This window comes from Rutidosis leptorrhynchoides, chromosome 1 (assembly GCF_046630445.1).
Source record: "Rutidosis leptorrhynchoides isolate AG116_Rl617_1_P2 chromosome 1, CSIRO_AGI_Rlap_v1, whole genome shotgun sequence".
Taxonomy (NCBI): Eukaryota; Viridiplantae; Streptophyta; class Magnoliopsida; order Asterales; family Asteraceae; genus Rutidosis; species Rutidosis leptorrhynchoides.
Window position 1 is genome coordinate 403,324,894 of NC_092333.1, and position 24,226 is coordinate 403,349,119.

The 24,226-nt window shown below is 38.6% G+C and overlaps 1 protein-coding gene across 1 annotated transcript in view; it reads right to left on the reverse strand.

Annotated features, from left to right (window-relative positions):
- Positions 1-344: 344 nt before the first annotated feature.
- LOC139886581 (dammarenediol II synthase-like) overlaps positions 345-24,226 on the reverse strand; it is a 29,268-nt gene continuing 5,386 nt past the window's right edge. The window contains exons 2-14 of the mRNA XM_071870432.1: positions 21,073-21,261; positions 18,874-18,963; positions 4,382-4,576; positions 4,207-4,291; positions 3,895-4,061; positions 3,543-3,731; positions 2,760-3,116; positions 2,500-2,658; positions 1,989-2,035; positions 1,735-1,878; positions 1,398-1,656; positions 768-851; positions 345-666 (exon numbers count right to left, since the gene is read on the reverse strand). Of these exons, the coding sequence (XP_071726533.1) occupies positions 556-666; positions 768-851; positions 1,398-1,656; positions 1,735-1,878; positions 1,989-2,035; positions 2,500-2,658; positions 2,760-3,116; positions 3,543-3,731; positions 3,895-4,061; positions 4,207-4,291; positions 4,382-4,576; positions 18,874-18,963; positions 21,073-21,261 (2,076 nt within the window). The 3' untranslated portion in view covers positions 345-555. The remainder of the gene's footprint in view (positions 667-767; positions 852-1,397; positions 1,657-1,734; positions 1,879-1,988; positions 2,036-2,499; positions 2,659-2,759; positions 3,117-3,542; positions 3,732-3,894; positions 4,062-4,206; positions 4,292-4,381; positions 4,577-18,873; positions 18,964-21,072; positions 21,262-24,226) is intronic.

Genomic DNA, 24,226 nt, shown 5'->3' on the forward strand with positions numbered 1-24,226 from the left:
ATATATATTTTTATTAAAAAAACTATAAAGTCAACGTAAGTCAACGTTCGAGATCTCCCCGAGATTATTCCGAGATGCCGAGATCTCCCTAAAAAAGTCCAAACAAGATCTCCCCGAGATCTGAATTCTCCAACCTTGGCTGCAGCCTAAATGAGAAAACTTGAACTTCAAGCTGTGAAAGAGAAACTAGATAGAACATTGGCTTTTAATTACGAGATTAGAGAATAACTGCGAAAGCAGCTAAAGAGTATGCTGATTACGTAAAAAGAATGCTGGAAACCTTCTGTGGCTGGAAAGATAGGGTATGTCTAGCACAATATATGAACGTAAGTAGATGAATATCAAAGCAATCAAACAATGGTATTCAAGTATATTTCAATTTGGATATTGTTAATTTGCAACTGACACTTCTCCTAGATTTATCTTAATTTATTTTTAAGCAATAATTTAGTTACAAGATCAAAAACGAACCACATATACCATATAGACACAAGAACTTAATATACAAATTGCAATATTTTCTTGATTTTGTTAACTTCTGCCCAGCTTATTGGTTTATTTGACCCAAACGCGTTTGCGATATTCCCCTAGTGCCCAAAGTGGGAAGATGTTCCTATATTCTGCATAATGTAGCATGCAGTTCTTCATGTAGACTCCAGTAATCTCCTGCAAAGTTCATGTACATATTAGTAGAAATGACATGCCAAAAGTTAGGGTCCTGAATTTGTGCTTAGATAAACTACATGTAAAGTCAAAATTACAGTTACCTGTTGAGGAAAATCTCCGTTATCCATCTGGGCGTTTATCAATATCTTTGCTGCTTTATGCAAGGGTGTTGGATCTCTTTCTGCCTAGTATAAGAAAAAAAAAAAAATCAAATGTGTATAATGTTTAGTGCATGAATATCATTATTTACTAGTTCAAATAAGTTTTATTAATAAACTAGTGAAATGACCCGTGAAAACACGGGTTTGTTTAAACGAAACAGTTTAATGATATGTTTTAGGTATTAAGTGAATGTAAATGTTAAAGTCATTTAGTTTATTGCCCCGTGGAACCACGAATTTCGACTAAGAAACTTGTCGTTGATTTTACAAACATAAAGTTTGCTCAAAGTTGAATATTTGTATTTATATCTTTAAATCTTTAATAATAATAATAATTATTAATAATAATAAATGTTATTTAAATTTTTTTAGAAAAATAAAATTACAATTTAGGAGATATTAATATTTCCTTTTATAAAAGATTTTGTATTATTTTTTTAATTAAATTAATATATAATTATGAAATCATTATTATGAAAAGTAAAAGGTAATTTAGCTTAATAATGATGTCATCATTTTAGAGGTTTATCATTTTAGAGGTTTATTAGACTATATAGATTTAGAACGTACCTGTCCACCTAACATAAGACCAAGCATAGCCCATGATGTTTGAACCAGATTTGTCCGATTATCATCCAACGTTGTGTATACTTCACTAGGGCAAGACTTGATGCTCTCTCCCCAACCACCCTCTTCATTTTGTGTTGAAAGGAGAAATTCGACTGCTTTATGAACTGCTTCACTATTGTTATATGATCTTCCAGCAGAAACTAAGCCTCCTAGTGTAAAGAATGTGCCATATATGAAGCATATTCCCCAATAGCCATACCTAATTTTATAGGTGTTCAGAATACTATTTTCATTTTGATTCATAAAGTTGTTATATAATTAGAGGTAATTAGCTCACCATGAACCATCATGCCATTGTTTTTCCTCAAGAAAATGAACTGCTTTTGCAACTGAAACTTCTATTTCTTTCTCCCTGTGACCTGGGTGCATACGCTTGAATGCCAAAAGGGCTTGGATAACTGATGATGTACACTCAACATGCCTGATTAAAATACCCAAATTAAGTTATGAGCATCTAGTCGTCTTGTTTAATGTTTCTCAAATTTGTTAATGGTTTGTGAGCTTAATATTCTTGAAAGACAATGGACTTACTCTTTCTCGACTACAATATCTGCAAAAATTTCTGAAGGATTCAACATCTGCAAAAAATTTAATTGCAAAATGTGAAATTATTATCTTTAGATCACTCCCTAGATACACCAAAATCTCTCGATATGTAATGGATGAGGTATTTTGCATAACTTGGGCCCCTTACCTTCCTCTTCAAGTCTTCTCATTTTGATGAAAGGTGGCAATATAGGTGGGTCTGACTCGTTACGTAAAGGGTCAAAATAGGTAATCTTATATTATGTGTGTCACATATGGCTAGAAAAGGTTTATAATTTCACTACCAATCTAGGTGTTTTTTTAATGCACCAAGACGTTTTATGTGCTAGAGGTATATCCGGCAAGTTTCACTGTTTTGGACTCTTTATTTTTAGCTAACATTTATTTTACCCATTTTAACTAGCTAAAGATTAAACATTGGACTAACCCATTGACCCATAAGTAAGCAAAATGGGTTGTTACCTCATATCTTTAAAAGGTTGATATTTGAATTTACCTGTAGATATGGTTGTGGGACGGGTGGCTCCCAAATAGCAAAACCTCCACTTATAGGACTCTGCAAGTAAAGTAGGACGTTAACAGCGTCATATAATCTCTCATTATCTGCTTTTTCTCCAGAAATTTCGTCTGGCATTTGGGACAGTAATAGAAGACACTGCAGGAAAGTAAATAAATGTCACAATAAGAACAATTTTTACATAAATATAAAAAGTGTAAAAGATGTGTTCATAATATAAGTTGTATCTATAGTATTACCTTTAACGCTTCTGCTGTGCAATCTGATACGACCCAACCTTGATCTTGGTCAGAGAAAGTCCACGAGCCTTTAGTAAACTTCCGACACATTTTACTATAATCTCCAGAAGGATTTTGTTTTATCTGAGATTCTTTGAGATAGAAATGTGCTTTTTTAAGTGAATCACCATATTCTTCAACCATATCACTAGCTATTATTGCTTGAGTTGCGAGTGTGCAGTCCCATACTTGGCTCCCAAAACTCTGCATCTTCATCCCGTCTTCTGCTAGCCACAAGTAATCAGGCACTCTAGCAAGATGATGTTTGAATTCATCTCCATTTGGGTTCTCTGCCCACCAACACATCATTTGCAAGCTCTATAGTAAGAACAAAAATCAAGTTAGATTTTCTCACTTCAAGTTCCATATTTGGTAATGGGTCAAAACGGGTTATATAGTTTGACTTACCAAGACTATTAATCCATTCTTAAATACTTAATACCAAGTTTATGTAATTATGATATGAGAAATGATATTAGGATAACAATAATTTAATTATTAGAATAAAACGATTTAAATTTTTTTATGCATTATTATTAAAAATATAGATTGGTGAACTTTTATCCGATTTGACGCGTATGATCATTGCCTTTTAAGTTGAATTTTTATTTTACCTCTTTGAGTTGAAACAAAACACAAATCAGCCATTCATTAGTAAATGGGCCATAATTGTCACCTTTAAACACCACAAACAGACTAAGAGCTGAGATTGATAATTGTATGTTTTAGTTCAAAAAAGATTACCTTTTCGACACATCCAATAGTTATATATCTACTCTCTTCGGCACTATATCGCATTAGTTCAACTGCTCTTTTGAGACCTTTTTCTCTTAGCTTAGTGAAAGGCCACCACTTAAGAATTGGTTCACTAAAGTAATGAAGACCATCCCACAACAAATCTTGTACTTTTGAATGAGGATAATAGAGATCTTCCTATACTCCATCAAGATAACACATATGAGATTAAAACATTCACTATAGATAATTTGTAAACAATAGAAAACAAGTTAGATTTTCTGACTACAAGTTCCATTTTCTAAAAATTCTTCTAAAATTCACTATAGACAATTTCTAAAAAATAGATCATTCTAACAACCTTACAACAATTGTGGCGTTGTTTATTCCAATCTATCTCGTCATATGGAACAGGATGAATTTCTTCACGAAGTTGCAGAACAAGGTCGGTTATTGGACCATGAAATTTTCTTCCATACAAGTACGACATCGGCATGTATGTTGTCCGACAATAGCACCACATTTTCGCTACATCACAGAGTAAAAAAAAAAAAAAAAAAAAAACAATGAGACCAATTAGAATTTCTTATACTCAATATCAACACATTTTCGCTACATCTTAGAATATTAGCATATAGTAATATTGGTTAAAGATAAACCAACATATATGTACCTGGATGATATGGTAAAGCTTCAGGAAAAATCCAAAATTCTGGTGGTAATGGATTACACCCTTCCCATTCGTATACCCCTAACACCTGAACATAAAGCCATAAAGGTAAGGAAATTTAATTTATCTAGTCATGTTATTATTGTGATTGTAACACTTGATTCGTGAAAACGTTTACCGAGAGATAAGTTTTTCCCCAAGAGGGAATCGACGTTGCACCACCTTGGTCAAGTATCCACTTCCTAGCTCGGTTCACTGCACCATTTCCAGCATCTGGTCCTTCTCCTAGTAACCGTAAGGCCACATAGCTTAATGCAGATCCAATCATGGTGCTATGTCCCTCAATATAAAATCCCCACCCTCCATCTTCATTCTGACAATTACATTACAAAAAGTATGAATCTTTAACTGTATCATTGTTTGAAAATTGGTTAACTTTTATGAGAGAGATGGTTCTTACTGTTGGTGCATATTCGTGAATCCCTAGTTCTTATTCGTTGTTGCTTAACTCTGTCTTGTAATGTGTTCTTAATGATTAATCGTTACTTTGCGTTCTTATTAATTACATAATCTTATTATTACTGAAGTCTCAGTCGGACGACTGTAGATTCAGTCGAACGACTGACTAGCTCAGTCGGACGACTGTAAGACTACAGTCGGCTGACTGTCGACATCTGGTATTATATATACGGGAACTCTGGAACAGATTAGGGTTACGCATTCTCACTACCCTCTCCGGTTCCCTTCGTCCCCATTCGTCTCCGACCACTTTTACCACCGAAATAACACCATCAGGCCACGTCTTAACCTAGGATTCGACCTAGATTCGACTTAGACGCTTATCGCTTGACCCGTTATTCGATTAAACTTGATTTCGTGTTTCCGCCACGAGATCCGGCCATAGACCGACCTCTAGATCCGTAGAAAGTCATCTACAAACTGGTATCAGAGCTGGAATCGTAGGATTTGGTCTAGTTTAATCGAATTTTGTGTTTTGTGTGTTTTTGAGTTTTACTCGAAAATTGTCAAATCCGGTCATATTTTACGTTAAAGTTGGTTGTTTTTTGGTTGATTTAGGTTCCGTTAAGTCTTTGCTAGATAACCATCGGTTTGCATTAGGCCTAAAGTCCCAAAAATGAGTGGTGGATCGAAAAGTAAGCTAAAAACCCTATAGTACGACCTGCTACTGCAAGAACGTTACTCGGACGACTGAGCACCTTCAGTCGAGCGAGTGAGACTAGGTTTAGGACACCCGAGCGAACGAAAGTCGACACCCGAGCGAGTGAACCTTCAGTCGGTCGACTGAAAGAGTAATACCAGGGGCAAAAAGGGCAACGAAGTGCTGCCCGATTTTTCCCAGACACCCGAACGAGTGACATTCACCCGACCGACCGAACAACTTCACCCTTACGAGTGACCTTCACCCGTACGAACGAAACCTTCACCCGGACGAGTGAACATAGACAGTCGGACGATTGAAAAAGTAATACCAGGGGCATTATAGTCACGAAGTGCTGCACAAATTTAGTTAGTCACTCGTACGACTGAGAGACACCCGTACGACTGAACTGTACACCCGGACGACTGAAGGGACAATCGGACGAGTGTAGCTTAAACAGAACTCAGAATTTGAAATTTTTAAACTTGAACTCATTCACTTAATCAAACCAAACATGTCTGACACTAATGATCAACTAGCACAACAGTACGCTTTGGCAATCAATCCCGGTTTACAGAAACTGATTTTGTCCGAGAGTTTAACAGGTTCGGCTAACCGTAGTCCGAAACTCGAGAACTTAAATGACTTCTTAGATTGGAAGGGCCGCTTCCAAATCTACTTGAATGGTATCGATGCAACTCTCTGGGATTATATTTTGATTGGCTACGTATGGCCAACCGTGGTTGTGGGAAATGACTTACATGAAAAGAACAGATCGGAATTTCAAGCCGAAGAGAAGGCTGCGTATGCACAAGAATGTAAGGCATATGCCCATCTTACGCAAGCCTTGTCTCCGGAAATCTTTCATCAGTTCAAGCAGTACTCGACATCCAAAACTCTTTGGGATGCACTTGTAGCTGCAACAGAGGGTTCCGAGGGGTACAGAAAAACCAAGGGTCAGTTGTTAAAAGCGGAGTGGAAAAGGTTTGCAGCTTTACCAGATGAGACCTTAGAACAGACTGTTACGAGATATAGGCACCTGATTAGTGAATTAAAAAGTTATGGACTTACCGTGGATGAACAGAAGGCTATAAAACAGTTCAAGCTTGGGTTACCGTTGAAGTGGGACTACATAGTCTCTCAAATTAGTACAACTACTGGAGAAGGTCCAGGTGGGATAATGACTTTGTATGGTTTCACATCAAAGTTGATGGAGAAAGAATTAGAAATGCAGACTAGGGAAGCAAGACTTAACGGTGCTCAAAATCCGAAGTTATACAGAGCAACCACCGGTATCTCCTCGATTCCGGTGCAACATGCCCCACTCCAAACTGCTTACATGTCTGCGAGCTCGTATGGTACATCTTGCCCATTGCCGCCAGTACAGCAATCTTATGTTCAACAACCATCGCCTCAAAGTGGAGAGAAAATAAAGGCCTCAGAGGAACTTCAGTTACCTTTGATGCATCTAGACAATTACAAAGGCAAAGCGCCTGAGGTCATTAAGGAGGAAATGCAACTAGCGGCTGTTGTGGTAAACTGTTGCAATGAGATGATGGCAGGTAGTGCGGTTAATAGCCATTTGAGTGCTGAGGATTTAGAACAAATAGATGAAGATGAACTTGAGCGGATGGACATTATCTGTGCTATGGGAATTGTTATCAGAAGGGCGAAGAAGTATCTGAAACGGACTGGTCAGACGAGTTTGAATGGCAACAAAGATTCAAAGTTGGGTTTTGATAAGAATAAGGTTAGGTGCTTCAATTGTGGTGAGTACGGACATTTTAAGAAAACTTGCACTAGACCTCACAAACCAGGGTTTCAGAATCCGTTTGCTCCTAATAGTGGGAATGTTGACAGGAAAGTAGTTACCATTACTGACGGACCTAGGGAGACTGTGTGTGAAACATCATCTTCTGCAATGAATACAACCTATGCTGATGAGGGATTTGAATGGTCAATTGGGTTGGGTGATGCTGAACATGCCAATGTAGTTTTTATGGGTAAGTCAGAATCTGAGAAAGAAGCTGAACGGTTAGAAAGAGTGAAAGCTGGTTGTTTGGGTAACAGTGATTGTGCTTGTTATGTTTGCAAGTGTGAAGCTCGAGTTAAACGGGCTGATGAGATAGTGAAATTGTGTTTGAGAAAGAGAGTAGAAAAGGGTCTTGCTGAGAAGTTTAAAGCTGTGTTGTCTGATGTGTCTTCTGATTCGTCTGATCATGAGCTTATTGGGTTGGATTTTGCTGAGGGTAATTGGTTTGAAAAAATATGTGATGGTAATGCTGCTGATAAGGTTGATGAATACTCGGATGGTACCAGTTCAGAGTCTGAGCTGGAATCGGAAACGGAGTATCAGGAATCAGGTGGACTGAAAGACAACTGTGCCTTCATGGCAAATACTTCTGAGACACCTAAGGTACCAAATGATTCTACTTCTGCTTGTTTAAAATGCCATGCTTATGAACTAGAAGTAGCTAGGTTAGAATCCATTGTAGATACCTTGAATAAGATTCCCACTACATGTAGTGAATGCCCTAAGTATGCTAGTGTAGTTGATAGCCTTAGAAAGGAAGTAGCTGTAAATAAGAAGGATTATGAGGATGCCCTGTTTTACTTGAATAAGCAGCAAGATTATGTAGATAAGATCAAGAACCTAGAAACTAAGGTAGATGGTTTAACTGCTGATGCTCTTTTGAATAAGAGAATTTTAGATATGAACCTTACTGAAATGGAAGTACTTAAGACTGAGAGAGAATCCTATAAGAATAAGTACGAATGTGAGAAGGCTAGGCTTGACAATTACCAGAGAATGTCGTATGTGCATGAGTTTCATTCGCACAAGAACGTAGGAAAGACCGGGCTTGGGTATGACGGGATTCCTCCACCTCTAATGGGTGACTATTCCAGTACCCCACAGGAGAAAAGTGGAGAGAAATCCGGCAAACCCACAAAAGCCGAGGTTTTAAAAGTTGAACCAAAGGACCAAATCTTTATTGAGGGTATTGTGGAAGACAGTCAAACTGACTCTGAGAGTGAAAGTGAGACTGTTGAAGTGAAGAAACCTACCCCTGTTAGTAAGCCAGTCACCATCCTTAAGAATCCTTCAAATGCTAAGAAGGTGACTGAGCAGAAACAGAGACCGAGAACCGTAAAACCTGCTGATAGATCTAAGCCCTCAAACAAGAAAAGTACGCCACCACCAGTTGTGAAGTTCCAACAGGGACTAAACCATGAGCATGAATATGCTTCTGGCAAAAGAGTAACTGATGGTAGTGTACCCAAATATATACCACCAGGTCGTAGACAGCAGGCAAAACCCCAAACCAAACCACCGACCAAACCTGTTTCACCAAAACGACAGTCCACACCTACCAAAATTCAGGTCCAAAGATCCCGATATCGAGGACCGCCTTCCGTGAATTCTGATGACAGCTACCGAGCTGCCGAAACTACTTGTTATACGTGTGCGACCTCAGGTCATAGGGCGGGAATTTGTCCATTTAAACAGACCCCAAAAAGGAAGGTTGACCTCAATCCAAGGCCAGTTTACTGGCAGAGGTCAGTCTCTCCGTTGTCAGACCGTGACCGAAAGGATTTCCAGACTGCCGATTATTATAGAAAACCTGTTGTTCAAAAAGTCTGGAAACCGAAAAGTGAAGTAAAACGAGAGGGCAACTCTAAAGGTCCGTCTGGATCTCAAGGGAAATGGGTTGAGTTGCCGGTTGTTGGTGTTGATGGGAAACCCACTGCCATTCGGGCATGGGTGCCCATTGTGAACTAATCATTTACTGTTTTGTGCAGGTCGCTTACAATCCACGTACCAGCACGTGGATAGTTGACAGTGGAGCGTCCAGGCACATGACGGGGAATCTGGCTTTACTTTCTAATGTTAAACCAATAGACGGTGGACCAGTTTCTTTTGCTGGAGCTGAAGGGGGTAATATTACTGCTCAGGGCATTCTGTCAAATGGCTCTGTTAGTTTTGATAAAGTGAATTATGTGGAGCAGATGTCTCACAATCTGCTGTCTGTTTCCCAAGTGGCTGAAAAGAATTACAAAGTGTTGTTTGATGATAAGAACAGCTACATTCTGAAGAAAGAGTTTGAGATTCCTAAAGATATGATCCTTATGACTGCGCCGCGACACAAAGACTTATATATACTTGACATGAAGAAGGCCACTGCTGCTGTTGGTGGTCAACAAGCTTTTGTCTCGAAAGCTTCTGAACAAGAGTCAGTGTTATGGCACAAGCGTATGGGTCACTTAAGTTTGAGAAAGATGAACCATCTGGCCCACAAAGGTTTGGTTGAGGGGCTGAATGTTAAGAGTTTTCATATTCCGGATGGTTGTGTTCCGTGTAAGAAAGGGAAACAGACAAAGAAATCTCATCCCGCGAAAAAGTTTCATTCGATTAACATTCCTCTAGAGTTATTACATATGGATCTTTTCGGTCCAATTAAGCAGAAAACACTTACAGGGGAAGTTTATTGTCTTGTGGTAACGGATGAGTACTCACGATTCTCGTGGGTTGTGTTGTTGAAACAGAAGTCGGAAACGTTTGAGCAGATCCGACTGTTAATTTTGAAGCTTGAAAGTTTGTACAACTTAAAGGTAAGGAAGATAAGGACTGATAATGGTACTGAATTCAAAAATCAGTACATGGACCACTTTTGCAAAGAGAAAGGGATACAACAACAGTTTAGTCCTGCGTACACCCCACAGTCTAATGGTGTAGCTGAGCGAAAGAATCGTACGTTAATTGAGACTGCTAGAACCATGTTAGCGGACTCGGGCCTTCCTATTAACTTTTGGGGTGAGGCCGTGAACACTGCTTGCTATATCATGAACCGTGTGCTAGTTGTTAAGAGGCACGGGAAGACTTGTTATGAATTGCTACAAAATCGGAAACCTAACATTAAACATCTAGAACCGTTTGGTGCGCCGTGCACTATAATGATCAAAGATACCGGTGGTAAATTTCACCCGAAAGCTGTTACTGGTATATTCTTAGGTTATGGGAATCCGAATAAAAGGGTGTATAACACAGAGACGAAACGTGTTGAAGTTCACTATGAGGTTGAGGTGCCTAAGATGGATCCAAAGGCTATTACAGTTAAGGGTTTTGCTTGGCACTTTGACTACAACGATCTCTTTGACTCGTTTAATCTTCCTCCAGAAGTTACTGATGAAGATTTAGCTGCACAGTTTTTGTGGGAGACTCGATCTTCTGCAGCGAATGTTCCTGTTACTAGTGTTCCTACTCCTGTTCCGAATGCTAATGTTCCGTCTACTTCCAATTCGGTTCCTGAGTTGGAAAATACAAGTGATTATGAGGCTGAGCAATCTGTTACTGGTAGTGAGTCAGAAGAGGAAGAAGAACAGCCGGTTCCACCTTTAGTCGAAACTTATTCGGGTCCTTATGAGTCTTCAGGGTCCGAATCAGATGAAGCACCCCGCAGTGATGTAGGGGGAGTACGTAGATCGAATCGAAATATTATACGTCCGTGTCGATTGAATGATTATTTTGTGGATGATACTGGTGTTCCGGGTAAACCTCCTACCGAAGCCTCAACTTCGGAACCTACTGAATCATTAAGTGCTAATGTTGTGACAGCATTTTACTCGAAACTGAATCGATCGGGGAGGATCTTCAGACATGCCCATTCTTGTTTTGTGTGTCAGATCGAACCGAAAGATGTTTACGAAGCCTTATTGTATGATGATTGGGCTTTGGCAATGCAAGAAGAGCTGTTGCAGTTTAGACACTTAGAGGTGTGGAAGCTTGTTAATCCACCTCACGGTTGTAAGCCGCTGGGTTTGAAATGGGTTTTGAAGAACAAAAAGGATGAGCAGGGTATAGTGGTAAGGAATAAAGCAAGGTTAGTGGTCAAGGGATATCTTCAGATCCCTGACATTGATTATGATGAAGTTTTTGCTCCAGTGGCGAGACTGGAGGCGATTCGAATCTTCTTGGCATTCGCTTCTTACAAAGGTTTCAAGGTTTACCAAATGGATGTCAAGAGCGCGTTTTTGTATGGGAAGATTAATGAGACTGTGTATGTTGAGCAACCGCCTGGGTTTGAGGATCCGCATTTTCCAGAAAAGGTTTACAAGTTAGACAAAGCTTTGTATGGTTTGCATCAGGCTCCGCGGGCATGGTACGCAACCTTGTCCAATTACATGATAGAGAATGGTTTTAGGAGGGGTGTTATTGACCAGACGCTCTTCATTAAAGAAAAGGGGAAGCATTTGATGTTGGTACAGGTTTATGTCGATGATATTATTTTCGGGTCTACAGACAAAGGTATGGTTGATGATTTCGAGGAGGTCATGCAGAGCAAGTTTAAGATGAGTTCTTTGGGGACAATCAAGTTTTTCCTCGGTCTCCAGGTTGCACAAACAGATAAAGGCATTTTCTTACACCAGACGAAATATGTTGCCGATATTCTTACTCGTTTTCAAATGGAGGCTGAGAGACCTGCTAAGACACCTCTTTCGGTTAATCACGGCATCTCACCGGATATGGACGGTGCGAAGGTTGATCAGACTTTGTACCGGGCCATGATTGGGTCCCTTATGTACTTGACGGCGTCTCGACCGGACATAATGTTTGCGGTTTGCCTGTGTGCTCGTTATCAGGCGAACCCGAATGTTCATCACATGTTGGTCGTTAAGAAGATAATGCGCTACTTGAAAGAAACGCCGAGTTTGGGTTTGTGGTATCCGTGTGCGGATGGGTTTGAGTTAACAGCGTACAGTGACTCGGATTATGGTGGATGCAAAAAGGATTTCAAGTCAACTTCTGGGGGTTGTCAGTTTTTAGGAAAGCGGTTGGTCACATGGCAGTGTAAGAAGCAGACTGCGGTAGCTCAATCTACCTGTGAAGCGGAATACATTGCTGCAGCAAGCTGTACATCTCAAGTTATCTGGATCCAACAACAGCTGCGTGACTACGGTTTGCAAATTTCTAATACCCCTATTTTTGTTGATAATACTGCCGCCATAGCGGTCACTAAGAATCCCGTAAACCATTCAAAAACTAAACACATCGGGATTAAATACCACTTTATAAGGGATTGTTATGAAAAACGTTTAATTGATGTAGTTCAAATTGGGACTACTGAACAGAGGGCTGATCTGTTCACAAAAGCTTTTGATAGACCACGTTTTGAATTTTTATTAACTGAAATTGGACTAAAGCTTTTAAAAGACATGGTTCCCGACAAAGAGACTGAAAAATAACTCGAGTCATAGTCTTTTCTGTAACATTACTGCCTTTTATTTTTGTGTGTTTATTTATTTTCTGTTTGTATAGATAAAATCCAAAAAGCCAAAAAGATTTTCGGTTTTAGTATTTTAGGGGGAGAAAATCGCAACATCAGAAAATACAAAAAAATGAGAAAAACAAAAATACAAAAAAAATAGAAAATGGAAAAAGAGTTATTTAACCTTGTTGGGAGATGAGGAAATTTTACTGATCATGTATGTTTAACGTTCTAAGCGTATGTAATATAGGCTTTTATCAAAGGTGTATTGGTAAGTCTTACTGACCTAATCTTGGAATGAGGTGATCACACGAACAACCAAGTAAATATCTTGACAAGGAAATCGTGGAAAGGTTTATAGCGGTTGATGGTAGTCACTTAACTACCACAGGTGCGTATGAAAGAAATAATTGTTGGGGAAATCAACAAAAGGTGAGGGTATCCCCTATTGAGACTTTCTCTGCGAGACAATTAGCGCTGGGTATTAAGTACTTGCAATACAATACTCAGAAAATCAATACAAGGCGATGTATTCTGTTATGCGTGCACACTGTTTCTAGTTACCTTACATGCCAAGATTAGGAGAATCGAAATTAATACTCAAATATGCACTCAAAATAGTAGATACTTAAGTGTACACCGAGGTAAACATATTTCAGATAAACAGACAATCATGGGCTGTTGAAAAGCAATTGAAGACACATTTATTGAAGACATCATGTTCAAGATACACAAAGACAACCGTTGTTTCAAAAAAAAAAAAAAAAAAAAAAAAAATATATTGAGATGAAAAATGAAAAATGAAAAATTGAAATTGGTCTAGAATTTTGAGACAAATTCTACAAATTCTATAAAATTGAAAAAAATAAAAAAAATTAGTAGAAAAATTTTGAGACAACTGGTTGGTCTAGAAGACATTTGAAGTCAACAGTTCTGAAGAAGACAAGGATTCAAATCATGATCAATCGTCAAGAACGAGATTGAGATGAATTCTACACACGAAGAATGTTCATGTTTCAGATCATTTCACGATAATACCAAGGTGTATTCTTAAGTTTAGGCAATCAAGGAGATATCTCAAAAATCTCTGAAGTTATAGGTTAGGCCATCATATGCGATTATTATTCCGTTTCCCAAGTAACTTTAATAATAATTAGAATACGGCATAAGGGGTCTCTAGCGACAGTGGTCAACTTCTTGACGCATGTATTCAGGATACTGGTTCTGTGAGATCTAGCCGAGCTAATTGTTTCAAAGTGTTAAGTCAAGGTAGAGGCTCATGGTCGACAGGGATATTCCGAAAATTACTGTGAGAACCTTCCTTCACAATTAGATCCAAAGTATGCACTCGTGGTAACGGACAGCGTCGGGATTTTCGTGCTCAATTGACTACCGTAAACATCGTGCGATCTGAAATGAGGACTGACTCTATGATCTAAGCAAACATAGTAATATGTCAAAGTAATTAATATAACGTGATCATCAAAATGTCTGGGGTGACAGTCAGTAATTCTAGTCGTGTGCTAATACCAAGAGCCGAAGATAAAACTTATAGGTACTTAAATCTTATGAAATGAACGTTCATAAACTACAACTTAATGACAGTTCTGATCCCTGAATTATCAAAGTTATCTATCTCACAAAAATATGTTCCTTATTGTTTGCTAGTTTCATATGTAGATTTGTTTCATTTATGTTTAATTGTTCTTCAGCTATGTTTCATTCAGAAAAATACAAAAAGATTTTCGTTTATTTTGTTTGTTAGCGTAGTAAGACTGATAAGAGTCGTTTTTAATGATGTCTCTTTGTCGAAATGGAACTTAATTATGATTGGAATTCTAATTGGACTAAATGTGATGAATTTTAATGTGAAAGATCAGTCCCAGGGGGAGTTTTGAGCAAACGGTTTGGGAAAGTGAAGTTTAAAGAAAGAGTTGATTTTTTGAATTTTGAAGTGACAGTCGAGCGAATGAAGGGTTCACTCGCACGAGTGAGACTTCAGTCGAACGACTGAGAGTGAAAATATGGGATCAGTGACTGCTGCACACTCGTACGAATGAGGTTCTCACTCGTTCGAGTGAGATGTCACTCGGACGAGTGTGGCAAAAATGTGAAGCGACTGATGTACAGTCGTACGACTGTGTCTGTCTGGTATATAAGGAGATGAACGACAGTCGATTCAAAATACTTGTGAAAATTGGCGAATTTTATCTGGGATTTCGAATTTGAGAAAAGAGCTTTTGCTTTCGTTTTTATTACTCATCTTTGTCTTGTGATTTCAGCGCTCATATTCAGGTACTTTAACTCGTACAGATTCGCAAGTTATGGATGATTTTGTGTTTGAAAACCCAAGTTTAAATTAAGACTTTTTGGACCGTTGAATCATCAAATTGGTTTGTGCTTTACGTTAAGCGGCCTATAAAGGCTATTCGCTGTGAGTTACAGGTTCTAAAACATCGTATTTGACCAAATCTTCCATCGGACCCAAACAGATCTGATGAACTTCAGTCGGACGAGTGACGTTCGTCACTCGCACGAGTGTGAACTTCACTCGAGCGAATGAATTGTCACCCGGACGGGTGTATCTACACTCGGACGACTGTACTTGCTATTTGACCAGGCCAAAATTCTTGTTTCACCCGTACGACCGAAGTCTTCACTCGAACGAGTGAAGTGACATTCGAACGAGTGTACCTGACACTCGCACGAGTGTAGATGTTTCAGTTTGACTTTTAGGGTTATTTCGTATCGTTTGACCTGGTTGCGTTGTTCGTCCTGATGTTATGTTTTGTGATTGGTCATGCTCTAAGTCTCTAGTTTCTGTGAATTGTTTGGTTCTGCAGATATGTCTGCTACTACTGAACCTACTGCCTCACGATCGTCTGAGGAGACTCAGGAAGAAATTCCTATTGTTCCGTTGTCAAGGGACTTGCCAGGTTTAAAGGCAAGCAAAGAGCAAAACGTCTGTGCGTACTTAAACGAGACCAGTGACGAATCCAAGGCCTATGGGTTCGTCGACATTATTCTTTTTCTGAAGCGTTCGAGAATCTTCAACGCTATTAATGTTGAGCGTACTCCATACTACTCACACCAGAGGAAGTTCTGGGAAACTGCTGAGTTAGTGACTGAGGATAACAAGCCAGTGATTTTAGGGCTTGTCGATGGGAAGGTTGTGCGTATTTCTACGCAAATCATTAGGGATGTTATAGGTTTTCCCGATTCTGATGAAATGCCGACAATGCTAAATGTGAAGAAGGTCAGGAAGTGTTTGAAACGATGTGGGTATGCGGATGACATCGTTGTTGGTGCTGTGAAAAGGACGCGGTTCTGTCCTCAGTATCGTTATTTGACTTACGTGATTCTTCGTTGTTTGAGCCCTCTGAAGGGAGGTTACGATGGTTTATCTGCGGTTTTGTGCTCGATGTTTGTTGCGTTAGCGTTAAATCATCCGTACAACTTTTCGAAGACTATTTTCGATAACCTTGTCAGCAATCTCAAGGCTGACACAAGGTCACAGTACCTGATGTACCCTCGATTCCTCCAGATCATAATAGATAGTCAGGTTCCTGACCTGCGTAAAATCAAGGAGGATGTTATTGAGTTGATTCACCTGAACGCGGTTGGTTTAACGCGTTATCAACAAAAGAAGAAGGGGACGGCTGATGTTCCGTTTAAGAGGTTGATTGGTCACTTAGCCAATCCAAATTACGTTTGTCCAGAGGGTGATGCTTGTCGTCACTCAGACAGTGAATCAGATGTAGAGGAAGAGATTGAAGTTGTTGGTGAGCAAGAGGTTGATCAACCGCCTCAATCTCAGCCAGAAAATCGTCCTGTCGACGGTGGTCAAGGTGAGGAGTTGCCGGCCGAAACGGCCGAGGCGTTGAAGCGAAAGATGGAGGAAACTCCACAAGTGTCAACTAAAGCTGTGAGGGTTAAACGTATGAGGTTAACGAAGAAAGTTCTGAAACCTGGCGAGTCTTCGTCAAACATCCAATCTCAATCCCAAACCCAAACAAATCCTACAACAGAAACACCTCCTGTCACTCAAACTCCAACAGATCCAATTCCACAACCTCCACCCACTCAATCAACTCGAACCTTAACCCTAACCAACCCTGATGTAGCCTTGTTAAGTCAGCGATACACTACGCTGTGTGAAAATTTTGAGCAGTTTCAAAAAGCTGCTGAAGATGAGAAGAAGAAACGTGAAGAAGAGTCCAAGTGGTTAAGGGCAGCCTATGATGCCCAACAGAAGTTGATTGAGGCTCAAAGGAAAGAGATAGATGAGCTGAGAGCGACGTCGGATAGTCACGCTTTAGCCCTACCTCGGGCTGAATCTTTGGCTCAGACGGCTATTAAACGACTCGAAGAACTAGAACAGAATCTGGAGGTGGTTGAGACTATTGAAGAGAGAGGTGGACCTAGCCAGTTTGGGGATTTTAACGAACAGCTCGACTTGGAAGTGGCAAAAGGGTATGACACCGACCACCCTTTACATCCGACTCCGTTACAGGTTATAACTGTCGCGGAGTTCATAGCAATGCAAGATAAACTAAATCATTCTTCTGTTTTTGATGATTTAGAGGAGGGGGAGATTCCTCACGACCTCTCTAGGGAGGACATCGATCGGCTGGTGCGTCTAGAGCAAGAAGCGAATTTATATGCTGACGCAAATGCAGCCTCGTCGTCGTCAAAGGTCCACTTTGATGATGATTCTTTTGAATCGGTTGGAGACAGTGATGATGATTTTGTTGATGAACCTGCTCCTGTTGGTGAAACCGATAATTCTTTTGATGATGTTATTATAGAGGATGAACCGGTGGAGGATTACCCACGGTATGAGGGAGTTGATGATGATCTCCCTACTTTTGCTGATTTTGAGAAAATGAATGAGGAGATTTTGAACAGAAAGTGTGAAGAGAAAGAACGAACAGAGGTGTTACCGGAAGGGTTTTTGCCGGTAAGGTTTTTGAAAGAAAAGGTAGAGGTTTTGGAAGCGCAATGGAAAATTGCTTTGCGCTGCAGAAATTATTGTGAAAAGCCGAAACTCGAGCCCAATTGGTTGAAGTATGTGACCAAGAGGGACGAGCACATGGGCAGAGGGAAAGTCCTAGCTTGGGCCTGGATTAAAGAGTTGAATTGTTATGCGATCAAGAAAGAAGGTGGAGTGGATTACATGAAAAACCCTTGGGATTTTAAGACTCTGCCTTACTATGAATTCATGCAAGTTGCCAGGCTACGGATGTTATATCAGGAGATCAGTGGACTCTCCGATATCTTGGCAAAGTGGATAAAAACATCTTTCAAATCAAAGAACTTCGAGGGTTTCCGACCTCAGTTTCCAAAGATTTTTTATCGCACAAACAAGAAAACGGGCCTAAGACGTAAGATTGTGAAATATGATGCGGTGCGCTACATGAGACAAGTACCAGTGAAAAAGATGCCGCAAAACTTTAGCCCACGTTTTCGTTGGTGGTATTATGACGATCGCTCAGAGGAAGCCGTCATTGTGTTGGAAAAGACGAAGGGGGATGACAATGATACGATCCGTGTTCTCGATCCGGTCTGGCTCAGGAATTGTTCCAAAGCTGACATTCATACTTTGCATTTCAGTCGGATGATGTATCGACCCCAGAATCGTGTCCAAGCAGAACAGTTTAGCAAAGTCGCCAAGGTTTGCTATCTGCGAGGCATGAATGCCGATCCTAAACAGGGTTGAAGACAAGACAGATACTTTATATAGAACTAGGTCTTAGGGGGAGTTTGTTGGTGCATATTCGTGAATCCCTAGTTCTTATTCGTTGTTGCTTAACTCTGTCTTGTAATGTGTTCTTAATGATTAATCGTTACTTTGCGTTCTTATTAATTACATAATCTTATTATTACTGAAGTCTCAGTCGGACGACTGTAGATTCAGTCGAACGACTGACTAGCTCAGTCGGACGACTGTAAGACTACAGTCGGCTGACTGTCGACATCTGGTATTATATATACGGGAACTCTGGAACAGATTAGGGTTACGCATTCTCACTACCCTCTCCGGTTCCCTTCGTCCCCATTCGTCTCCGACCACTTTTACCACCGAAATAACACCATCAGGCCACGTCTTAACCTAGGATTCGACCTAGATTCGACTTAGACGCTTATCGCTTGACCCGTTATTCGATTAAACTTGATTTCGTGTTTCCGCCACGAGATCCGGCCATAGACCGACCTCTAGATCCGTAGAAAGTCATCTACACTTACTTGATGGTTGTAGATATAACGTATCATTTCTCGCTTGTGCTCCTTGGTTAAATGAGTGTTGATCGCTCCACTTATGTACAATGCAATAAGCTACACATTGAATATATATCTTGTGAATTGACATCACTTTGTCCTATAACACCTCTATTCCGGCTTAAGGGCGGTGTCCCCCTTAAATATTTGGGCTATTAGTATAAATTTTACGATATGTAAGGATAAAGAGTAGACTCTCACAGTTGCAGAGTTCATGTTATACTTTCGGTCCTCAAGAAAAAGTTTCAATTTTCGCAACTGCTTACTATATAACATGTGTTATATGGGTGATTATCTTCTATAATACCTCATTAATGAGCATCCCTTTTTTGCGACATATTCGGTAAGTTAATCCTTATAAACTGGTGTAAACAAATAGTATCATTTTAATTCACTCATATTTAGACAAATTAATAATAATAAAAAAATATATAAAACAAAAACCTAGGCAATTTTCGTCCACCTCCTTTAATTTCTTTTCGGTTGCTTTTCTACCAAGCAGTGATAGTGATTCTACATGCTACCAGTAAAATATGCAAACTAGTGAATTTTTTTTTGGATTTTTTAACAAATGAAATCACTGAATAGTGTAAATTTTTTTGAATGACATCATTGAATAATGTAATTTTATTTAGATTTTAAATAGTGACATCCGTGACTACGATTTCTAGATCCGCCATTGTTTTCAACCTTACACTAATGCCTTGGGTTAAATGGGAAACAATTCTTGGGTCATTTGAATCGGGGGGCTCAATATCGGGTCACTTAAAGCCAAAAATTTAGCCTTACTAGGAAAGTGGTGGTGGCGATTTCGAAAAGAGAAAAACGCTTTTTGGGTAAAAGTCATCCAAAGTATTTACGGGCGAGAGGGGGGGTTGGGTCCTATGAGTTCAAATCGGGTTGGGGTAACGGGTCAACTTGGAATGGCATTATTAACATACATAAGGACTTGTCAAAACTCGATCTATGCTTTGCTAACTCTTTTGTCAAGGTGATAAGTAATGGTGCAGACACGTTGTTTTGGAAAGACCATTGGATCGGAGACCAACCCCTATGCGAGCGATATGGGAGAATTTTTAGGTTAGAGGCGGATGCAAACGCTTCCGTTCTGCTCGCTTAACAAAGCTGAACGACTCGTGAAATTTTTCATGGAATTGGTGCAGGGATCCTAGCGGTCGCTCCTTAACCGAACTGCATTCGTTATCAGAATTACTTGCGGGTTTCAAGTACAGTGACATGGACGAGGACACTTGGGCTTGGACTCTACAAAGCAACGGGGTTTACTCAACATCTGCGATGACCGATCTCATTAATCAGAAGCTGCAGCAACCTTCGAGTGGTGGTAATGAAACATCGCAACAGATTAATACCCGAAAAGATAGGGGTGTTCATTTGGAGGGCGTTAAAGAACAGATTACCGGTACGTTTGAGTTGGGCAAAAGACCTAGACTCTGTTAGATGCCCGGTTTGCGACAATGACATCGAAAAAAGCGAGCATATACTCAAAGATTGCTCCTTTGCAAAAGAATTATGGGATAGAGTGTTTCGTTGGCTCGACATCTACAGCAACAACACTTGGACATTAAACGACATTCTTAAAGGAAGCATGCTTACAAACATAGGATCAAAACCAAGCATTCGTCAAGCTTGTATTTGGGTATGTGCATACACGATATGGCGAAACCGTAATCACATATTGTTCAGGAAATCGAGTACCACGGTGGCAATGAGATTCCATGAAATCCAACTAAAGTGTTTCGAATGGATATCGAATCACGCTAAACATATCAACCTCGATTGGCTTCAGTGGATTGGAAATCCTAGATATTTCGATGACATAGGATAATTCTCTTCCTGTTAGTAATAATCTAAATTCGATGTAACCTGCTAGTCGTTTGTTCGTGTAGTTTTTTTTTTTTCCTGTAAGTTTGATCCCATACTTTCCTTAAGTATGGTTCCATGTAAATTCAATGATTAATAAAATCTTTGCCTTTAAAAAAAAAAAAGAAAAAACTAAACTAAGATTATTATGTTCATTTTTTTTTTTTTTTTTCTTTCTGCTTAAAAATTAACTAAAGAATGCAAAAGTTACTATTAAAGGTTACAATAAATCATATACGGTAGTCGTATAGCATGTTAAATATAGACGTAACAGTATGAACTTACGAGGGGAGGAGTAAAGAACATAGGTCCAGCATTTTCGGCAGGCCAATGACCATCACTTGCTTGGATTGCACGGTTTAATCGAAGTGCCTTTTTCACTGCTGTTGTAACCGTTTCATAGTTTACTTCTTCATTATCTCCTAATCTCGCTGGTGGTATGCTCAATACATCAATTCCATTCTCTTTGATCAACTGTATAAGATAACATTATGCTTCTAAGCGACTTTGAATAGTGTACTAATATAAAGTACTTCTAATATATGATTATGTGATATTTTGATGTGCAAATCAATTCTCGTTTTGTTTCATCAGTAAAATAAGTCGAAGACTTGTTTAACATTGAATAATCATCAAATTAACTAGCTTATTAACTTTGGATAACCACTTGTGCATTGCCTTACTGTACCCCGGTTACTCGGTATTCGGTGGATGTGAAAAGTCAAAAAATCGATCCTTAACGGGGTTTTTCCAATGTGGTTTTCTCCCGACAAGTGCCATGGATATGATCGGGTGGGTGATTTCCCAATACGGACCTCCGTCAATAACTTCTAACTCGTTATTCTAATAAAAAAGTTAACTTTGTATACGATTATGTGACGCGGTTAATTATTACTCTATTCGTTCCTAATTTATTGTCCAGTATTTCATTTTCGGATATCTAAAATTAATTGTTCACTTTCATAAATAGAAACGAATAAGAAGATTAAGATCTATTATGCCCTTAATGTATGTAGATATGATTAAAAGGAAAAAAAAATAAGAGTAAAACTGGAAAGTAAATAGAGAGTACACTACGTTTATGACTTTTTGAGTGTATTTTTTGTTTAGGGATAATTCAATTGATACGGAGAGAGTATGCCACGAACATAAATTAGTTAGATAAAATCGATAGATGTACCGAGGATATATACTAGATGCCACTACTATGAAAAAAAAAAGAAAGAAAAGAAAGTATGAATATATGATAGCTTCTATAGTTTCTATAACCAGGAAGGGTGGTGTAATTTGGCACTATTGACTAAATCACCATGACTGTTGACTATCGGTACTATATGTAGTTTTTAAATTTAAAATCATAAGATTTGGAACAAATAGAATAATTGTTATTTGGTCATTGGTGAAATATGATATAGAATCTTTATCTTTATCTTTATTACGAAACAATACCTAGGATTTGCTGTTACGTATTAGAATGAGCATATGTCATCAATTTTTGATGAACTTCTTTCTTGAGAATTAAATTAAATAGTATATCAAAAGTCAATTTTCTATCATGACCCACATATAGTATAAGTATTTAGATTTATAAACATAACGCATAACATTTTTTTAAAAATAAAAATTAATAGTGTATTTAGTAAAACTAGCTTTAAGGGCCTGTCTCCTTTAGGGGAGGTCAGAAGTTCGATCCTCATCGGCTACATATTAAAAACACAATTTCATCTCTGCCATGAAGTATCCACCCATGACACCTTTCCCATATCGTTTGGGGGTAAAGGGGAGGGCGGTTTTACTTGGTCGTGCCCTTGGATTGGTTTCAAGGTTTCCTCCCGGGCAGCGATGGGGGCGGGGTTTATTGCTGCATCGGCATAGTCGAAACGGGAGATGATCGCAACGGGTGGTTAAAGTCCCCCTCGGGTGATCCCAATTGCTGTTAAAAAACCAGCTTTAAAGTTTATAGTATAAAATATAAAGTTTATTGTTGATGTTGATGTTGATGTTGATGCTTATATTAAAAGCATTTTTATGATCTTATCTTATCAAAATTAGTTGTAGCTTAAACATGTCAATAGACATATGAATACAAATAAATACATGATAGATGTAAGAGATTTATATTTATATTACTTTTTATTTCAGAAGTTTCTATAAACTTGATCCAAATGTAACATAATTCTCTGTTCTTGAGTTCATTTTCACATCTTTTACATTTCTCTCTCTACAGTACTCCTACAAAAAGAGGTTATTGCATTTGCCAATATAATATTAATATTAATATTTACATAATTATATATGTATATATCTATATTTTATATATTTTGACTATTGTTGTAGTAGTGTTTAGTAGAAAGTTGTAGAATAATACTATATAAATTACTATTTTAAACGATTTCAAATATCACGCACCAAATCAATGTTGGCCATTTTTTATTTGTAGTCTTTGACTTCCAATCAATCATATTCAGTTAAGGCATTTTACCATGTGAGAGTGGTGAATTCATGATCAAAATTCAATGGAGTCCGGTGTATTTATATCATAACTAATTACTCCGTATATTTAACGGGTATTTTAACGGTTATTATTTTTTTTTTTAAAGCAAATGATATATTAAAAAAAACGAATAATTTCAACAAGATATGGAACATATGTATGGAACATATGTATGTTCCATGCCCCAACAATATTACACGTATTAATAATCACGACAACAAAATAAAAAATCTCGGACTCACTTAACCTTGGTGATTACTGACCCATTAGCTTAATTGGTAGTTACTACAAAATAATTGCCAAGTTGTTATCAAATCGTCTCAGGAAGGTCATTCCACCTCTCGTTAGTTCCGAACAAAGCGCGTTTCTAAAAGGTAGATTCATTTTGGATGGTGCTCTTATTGTGAACGAAAGCATTGATTATCTAAAGTCAATTAAACAAAAAGGTATTCTTTTTAAGGTTGATTTTGCAAAAGCTTTCGATTGTCTTAATTGGAATTTTCTTTTGGATGTGATGAAATGTATGGGTTTTGGTGTCAAATGGAGGAAATGGATATTTGCTTGCTTGAGTTCCGCTTCCATTTCAATTCTAATAAACGGGTTTCCTACAAACGAATTTTCTATAAGTAGAGGTGTTAGGCAAGATGATCCGTTATCTCCATTTCTATTTATTCTTGCGGCGGAAGGTTTGAATATTTTAGCAAAAGTGGCTTCGGATACGGGTTTGTTTAAAGGAGTGGAGGTTGGTAAAGATAAGGTTTTACTTTCACACCTACAATATGCCGACGATACTATCTTTATTGGTGAATGGAGCCGAGCTAATGCATATAGTCTTCGTAATCTTCTTCAATGTTTTGAGCTTGCATCGGGTTTAAAAGTCAACTTTCACAAAAGTTGTCTATACGGAATCGGGGTCAATTATGATGAGGTTAATCATGTGGCTAA